Here is a 7,847-nt window from a genome sequence, read left to right on the forward strand (position 1 = left end):
CTTGACAGCTTTCGAGTGGACAGTCAACATGATCAAATTCCCTTGTAAGTCGTCATATTTAAAAAAATAAAAATAAGAAAGGAATCTGGTCCATAATATACGTTGGAAGGAAGTTCAGAGATCAGTTCAGTCAAAGGTAATGGATATCCAGTCCAGGTGGCTGAAGGAACAGAGGACTAATGCAAAAGGTTTTCTGAGATAGACTGCCTAGAACAGAGCAATAGCCTGAAATAAGAGGTGTGACCTAGTGGAGAGATCTTATTTACAATGCACGTAGCTTACTGCAGGGTTTTTCCTATCTGAACACCCAGAAACGATTGGAGCTCAAGTTTAAGTTGCCATTACTTAACTTCTAAAGGTCACTCGAGATTTTCTGACAAAAAAGTGCAAGTACATTGAAATAGTTATGAGTAGTAAAGAAAAAAATAATAAATGTTTTTTTTTTTCAATAAAACATTCCTCTTTTCTACTTTTGGATTTTAAAAAAAGTGACCTTTACAATGAAAAATAAAGTTGAGAAAATAATTTTCTGATGCTTCTTTCCCAAAATAATCAAGTGGCGTTTTCCACAGGGACTATTATTGATTATATAAACACAGAGACAAACCCCCTTTCCATCTTTTATTCCTTCTTGGAACATCCATTCTCATCTTTTACCTCTGTTTTTCAACCTTGTTTTCTTGTATGGTACACAAGTCTGTCTCTCTCCTCCACTGACAGGCCTACCCTTTTTCTTACTTGCACTCCTAGGATTTGAATGGTTTAAAACTTTAAGATGGAGCAATAGTTACTTTTCTAGATAAATATATATCTTGAAACTCCTTTCATCTTTAGCTACTAAAAAACTGAAAGTCTCTCAAATTACAGGAAATGTCCTTGAAGTGTTAGGAATAATGACACAGTTTTTTCAGGTTTTCTGTAAATGTACATCATTAAAAAAAAAAAAAAAAAGGCAAGGAAAACATTGATTTAGGAGTACTATCTTGTTTCTAAATTCCTTGAACTTATATCTGGTCTTCTCTTGAATGCCATTTTTTTCCTTCGATGTTTTCCTATGTTGGAAAAAGCAAGATGTACTTACAAATATCTTGGGAACCTGAAACACTTTTTTGTTATTGGAACAAACACAAATAAACAAACAAACAAAAAAAAAAACCCTTTTGTTAAAGTACAGAAATTCTTTCTCCCAGATAAACCAGTAGTTAAAATGTAAAGTGTATATTTCAACTTATCCTTTTCAAAAGGATAAGCCTATTAAGCATGAAAAAAATAGCATAGCATATCAACCCAAAGGTAGCCGACTAGAACAAATTCCTAATGATAAGTGTGGGAGGCGTTTTCTCTAGTTATAAGCTAAAGGACAGCTCCCAGCCTTCTATTTAAAAAAAAAAAAAAAAGATATTTTTCTTCCCTTTGTCTCTTCAGAATATCAGCTTCTAATAATAACAGGTCATGTGAGTATCTAGACTCAGATGCTATTTCACTCAGGTGGTAAAACTACTGTAGATTTTGCTAACTGTAAGGTTTTATAACAATTCTCATTCAGAATAAAAAGTGGCATGACTTTTTGCTTTTGAGAACAACCAACTCCTTCTGGGTTAGCAAGCTCTGAACAATCCTGAGACACAATCAAAAAGACTATAGAAGAAGACTGGAGAGTTTTAAGGGAAAAAAAAAAAAAAAAACTGTATAAGGGATTCAAGCTTCACTACTGGGAGTGCCAGTGAATCTGGATTTCAAAGTTCATGAGAGAATATTAGAGGGGTGTTTAAAGATGCAAGTTATGTTCTCTCCCTTAAATTAAGAGTGTCTCAATGGTCAAAATGGCAAAATGCAACAAATGCATTTATATCATTCAACTTGTAAAATGTGGAGGGGATTTCAGGGTGCTGGGTAGGAGAAAACTATACTGCTACTGACGTGTTTTTTGAGAAAATTCTTATGAATGATACTTTGAAAATTCTCTACCACTTGACAACTGTGTAAACCTTGGTATGAAACCCAAGCCTCACTACCCTTAACTGTAAAATGGACCATATGTTAATTTTGTATCACTGGTGAAACAAATTACTATAAATGTATCAGCTTAAAACACAAATGTATGATCTTACAGCTCTGAAAGTCAGAAGTCTGAAACAAATCTCACTATGCTGAAATCAAGTTGTCAGCAGGGCTGCATTTCTGCTGGAAGCTCCAGGAGAGACTCTTTCTTTGCCTTATCCTGCCTGTAGAGGCTGCCCTAATTCTGTGGCCCATGTCCCCCTTCCATCTTCAAAGTCAAATGGCCAGTTGAGCCTTTTTCATTCTGAATCTCACTGACTGTAAGTCATGTGCCTCTCTCTCCCTCTTTACAAAGGACCCTTTGATTACAGTGGGCCCACTACAAAATCCAGAATCTTCTCCTGTTTCAAGGTCAGTTGATGAGCAGCCTTAATTCCATCCACAACCTTAGTTTCTCTAGCCATTTAGCATAGTTTATTCATAGGTTCTGAGGATTAGGATATGCATATCATTGGAGACCATTATTTTGCTTACTACAGACCTCATAAATATCTTGTGAGAAATAAATTTAACAATAAAACATGAATAATGCTTACACACTGCCTATAAAAAGCCCTCAAATATTCACATACAAAATTTATAGATAGGGAAGACACTAAAGATAACCTAACTAACCTCACCCAAAACAAGCAACGATATATATAATTGCTGGATTTTTTTCTGGGTTAATGAGAAATAATTGACATATATCACTGTATAAGTTTAAGGTGTACAGCATATTGTTTGATTTACATATACTGTGAAATGATTATAATAGGTATGGCTAACATCCATTATCTCATGTAGATATAAAAAGAAAATTTAAAAAATCATCCTTGTGATGAGAACTCTTATGATCTACTCTCTTAACAACTTCTCTATCATACAGCAGTGTTAACTATAGCCATCATATCCTTAGTGTGTATTTATCTTACAACTGGAAGTTTGTACCTTTTGATGACGTTTCTCCAATTTCTCCTACTCCCACTCCACCCCCACCTCTGGTAACCACAAATCTAATCTCTTTTTTTAAGATTCTGTATGTAAGTGAGATCATAAAATAATTGTCTTTGTCTCACTTATTTCATTCAGCATAATGCCTTTAGGATTCATCCATTTGTTGCAAATGGATTTCCTTTTTTTTTTTTTTAAATGGCTGAATGATACTCAGTTGTGTATACATACCACAACTTCTTTATCCATTCATGCATCAATGAACACTTAGGTGTTTCCATGCACTGCCTATTATAAATAATGTTTCTATGAACATAAGGATGCAACGTTTTAAGCTAATGTTTTCATTACCTTTGGAAATTCCAAAAGTGAAATTGCTGGATCATATGGTAGTTCTATACTCCATACTGTTTTCCATAGTAGCTATACCAATTTACAATCCTACCAAGAGTGCACAGGGGTTCCCTTTTCTCCACATCCATACCAGCATTTGTTATCTCTTGTCTTTTTGATAATGACCATTCTAAAATGTGATATTGTAGTTTCACTTTGCCTTTCCCTTATGACTAGGGATTATGAGCATCTTTCCAAGTATTTGTTAGCCTTTTGTATATATTCTGTAAAGAAATGTCTAATTAGATTCTTTGCCCATTTGGGGGCATTTTTGAATTTTTTTTAAATTATTTTGAATTATTAATTTTTTTGCTACTGAGTTGTATGAGTTCTTTATATATTTTAAATATTAATCCCTTATCAGATATATAGTTTGCAAATATCTTTTACCATTGTGTAGGTTGTCTTTTCACTTTGCTGGTGGTTTCTTTTGCAATGTAGAACCTTTTTAATTTGACATAGTCTCACTTTTTTAAAATTTTATTTTAAATTTTAGGTGTTATATCTAATATCTAAATTTTAGGTGTCATATCTAATAAAGCATTACCAAGACCCATGCCAAGAGTTCTTCTAGGAGCTTTATGGTTTCAGGTCTTATATTTCAGTCTTTAATACATTTTGAGTTAATATTTGTGAATGTTAGATAGTGGCCAAGTTTTATTCTCTTATTTTTGAATATCCAGTTTTCCCAGCATGATTTACTGAAGAGACTGTCTTCTCAATTGGGTATTCTTGGCTGCATTGTCAAATTCTAGTTGACTGTTTGTGCTTAGGTTTACTTCTGAACTCTCAATTCTGTTCAATTGGTCTATTTGTTTTTATACCGGCACTAACTGTCTTAATGACTATAGTCTTGTAGTATACTTTAAAATCAGGAAGTGTGATGCCTTCTGCTTTGTTCTTCTCTCTCAAAATATTTTTGGCTGTTTGGAGTCTTGTGGTTCCATATAAATTTTAGGAATGTTTTTCCTATTTCTGTAACAAATGCCACTGGAATCTTAATAGGGATTACATCAAATCTACAGAACTATTTTGACATTTTAACAATATTATTTTTTCCATTCCATAAACACAAGATAACTTTCCATTTATTTATGTCTTCTTTGATTTCTTTTATCAATATCTTGTGATTTTCAGAGGTGATCTTTCACTGCCTTGTTTAAATTTATTCCTAAGTATTTTATTGCTTTTGATGCTATTTAAATGAGATTGATTTCTTTCTTTCTCAGAAAATTCATTGTTAATGTATAGAAATACCAATTTTTATATGTTAATTTTGTATCCTGCAACTTTACTGAATTCCTTGATTAGTTCTAACAGTTTTTTGGTTGAGTCTTTAGGGTTTTCTATATATAAAATCATGTCATCTGCAAATGGAGACAATTTTAGCTGAATTTTTTTAAGGTCCTTAACTGAACCTTCCTATTTATGCCCATTGCATTTTGAATCATTCCCATTTATATCTTCTTTATAATTCAGATTCAGTCATATTATCAATTGAAAGCATCCTCACATGTGCTTTCATGAGATCATTGTTTCAGCAGAGACAGAGTTTGCTAAGGGAAATTGTCAATTGGCTAGAGTTAGCACAAAGACACAGTTACTAAGCAAGCAGGACACGTCTCCAAAGAGAAGTCACAGACATACAACATCAAGTAAGAACCTCTAAAGGCAAAACTGGGAACTCCACTGTTTTCCATTATACTCTATTCTGTTCTGAGGTCTGAATTGTTGCCGATTTTTCATCTTATTATCACTTCATACAAGTTAAGTGTCCTTGGAAGACACTAGAGAGGGTGGCACATATTTCATCCCATTGATTATAAATTAATTTGATCTTTTAACTCCCAGCTACTGTGCTTCCTAGGCTGCTACAGAAATTGTCTTAGGGTGACTTTTTTTTCTTTTGCACAAATAAAACCTGTCCTGTAGAAGCTGTGGTTTTGGCAAAATTACATTTAATATTTATTTCAATTCACCTAGAAATACAAAACTGTGACTACATTCAAGAATTTTTTCACAGTAATAATAAAAACATAAAATTAGCATATATAAGAATTAGTTTGATTTAACATAAGGACTTTGTCTAAAACTGTTCAAGACATAAGTATACCCCTTCAAAAAGTATCAACTGCTGCCTCTGGCACCCTTTCCCCTGGGAACTGTGATCACTAATTCAAAAAATTTGAAAGAGTTAACGATCACAGGAAGATAAAAGAATATACAGGTTAGCTTTTCCAAATCATACAACAAATTACCCAATAAATATTTAAAACACAAAGTAAATGTTTTATTGAAGTTGAAAAAAATCAAGATTATTATCTTTGTTACTCAGAAGACTTTTTAAAATCTCAAATATCTTCCAGATTATTAGTATATGGGTGATCAAATAATAGATCTGTAAATTTGACAGTTATGACAAGAAGTCTTGAGAAAATGTTCCAGGTAGAGACTGACTATATAAAAGTACGAAAATACTGTCAATTGTATAAACTTCAAAATATTTAACTCTGTAATTCCTATGATATTATAAATCAAATACTACAAAATAAAAATGAAATGGAATAGGAATAAATTTCAGAGAAAGAGTAACAGGCATTATCTCCCCCTTTTCTGTCCTTGAAAATTTAAATGAGAATTCTCCTAGTGAAAATTATGTATTAATTAGCTCACAAAGGGCAGGGCAGTAAGACTAACTGGGTAGGCACTAGAAGACCTCCCAGAAACAAGGGGTTTGATCAATCCTGAGCCATAGGATTTTATAAGCCTGTTTCCTTTTCTCTTTAAAAATCTAGAGAATTGAAACGATGTCAGGGGGACAAAGCAGGATTTGCCCATCTATGTTTTTTCCATCTCACTACTCTATCAAAAGGATTCCCCCATCTCTCCCAACTCACAAGGGCCATGTTTCTTACATCTGGTTTAAATACTACTGAAAACAATGACAAACCCTTGACATAATCCTCACTCACTTGGTGAACTGTGGAGCTGGGGAGGAGGCACATTGTTTACAGCTATCATGTGAGACAAAATAGCTGCTGGATGGGAAGACAAAGGCATTTTGATGGTTCAAGGGCAGCTGATCAAAGGCTACTTGAGAGGCAAATGAATGATCCCTCTTTGCCTTGAGGCATCATAAAGCAGAACCCTCAAGGTACTCCTTGATAGGCTGAGTACTACGGAATCTTCATTTTCACAGTTCTTGTAGAGTGCACAGCATTTCCAAGAGTTAAATATAGACCAGGAAAAGCTATATCTTGGTCCTAGTCCCGGGGAATTTATGAAGGGGGTTTTACTACCTATAGAGAGTATTAAGAATGAAAAAGTAAATTCCACAGGGCAGATACAGCAGATTCAATAGCACACCAGTCCAGATAAAATGAAAGATTTCATTTCTTACGTCATCCGTAGTCCAGAGCCTTTTTTTTCTGCCTACTAAATGTTTACATGAGCTATTAGAGACCTGATTTGCAGCAGCACCAACAGGGTATTTATACTGCTCTCCATTACTACATATATAGGGTAAAATACCTCTTCTAATTATATATCAATAAACTCACCCCCGCTTATATGTAACCATATTCTACTGGAGTCTGGTATATGTTTTGGTTATTTTCTGCTGCTTCACAGTACTTAAGGCTCAGTACAATGACTAGGGTTTAGAGTCTTAATTAATGTATCTTTTGATTCTATGTTATCTCCCAAGCCTTTAAAAATATTTTCCTGGTGTCATAACTATAATAAGCAATATGCGAAAGGACTGCAACTGACTGCTAGAATGGTAACCATTTATTGATCAACTTCATCTAGAAAACAATAACCAGAATTGAAAGCTTTAGTTGTACTACAAAAGTAACATTTATCTTGCAACAGTTCCTATTAAATTGTATCTGCTCTAAATAAATAAATAAATACTATCTGCATAATAAAACTTACTTCCCATAATTTTTCAATTGTATATATTTTCCTGTCCCCAGTTTTATAAACTCTGGATTACTGGAGACTCAAATCTGCTGAGTCTTATCATTGCTTTTCATTTTGTGTTTCCTTTATATTAATCATCCTATCACAGAATGGTACCTTGCCATCCCTACTGTACCCCCTTGATAATTCCTACAACCTTCATTTGATGAACTATCCCAGATCTATTCTCTTCCCAGTCTCACATTTAAAACTCAAAGAACCAAGGACTTCTTTATAAAAGTTAATCATAAAGTGCTTTTGTATATTTCATGGATTTTGAATAGATGGGACTCTACAGATTATTTTTTTCTTCTGACAAGTAGTTTTGATCAAACAAATCAAAGAAAGGAAGTTTTCAAAGGCCCTAACTTTATAATGATCAATTTCCTCTGATTCCAATTTCATCAATTCTTATTTTTATTTATTTATTTTCTAAGTTTTTTAAATTTCTTTTCTAAATTTTCAGCTTTTCTTTTTTCTTCTGTATTTCCTATATT

The 7,847-nt window shown here is 33.4% G+C and overlaps 1 protein-coding gene across 1 annotated transcript in view; it reads right to left on the reverse strand.

Moving 5' to 3' along the window:
* CNBD1 (cyclic nucleotide binding domain containing 1) overlaps positions 1 to 6,481 on the reverse strand; it is a 437,858-nt gene extending 431,377 nt beyond the window's left edge. The window contains exon 1 of the mRNA XM_059168841.1: positions 6,360 to 6,481. Coding sequence (XP_059024824.1) covers positions 6,360 to 6,447 — 88 coding nt within the window. The 5' untranslated portion in view covers positions 6,448 to 6,481. The remainder of the gene's footprint in view (positions 1 to 6,359) is intronic.
* Between the last annotated feature and the right edge of the window lie 1,366 nt (positions 6,482 to 7,847).

Source organism: Mustela lutreola, chromosome 3 (assembly GCF_030435805.1).
Source record: "Mustela lutreola isolate mMusLut2 chromosome 3, mMusLut2.pri, whole genome shotgun sequence".
In the NCBI taxonomy this organism is placed as follows: domain Eukaryota; kingdom Metazoa; phylum Chordata; class Mammalia; order Carnivora; family Mustelidae; genus Mustela; species Mustela lutreola.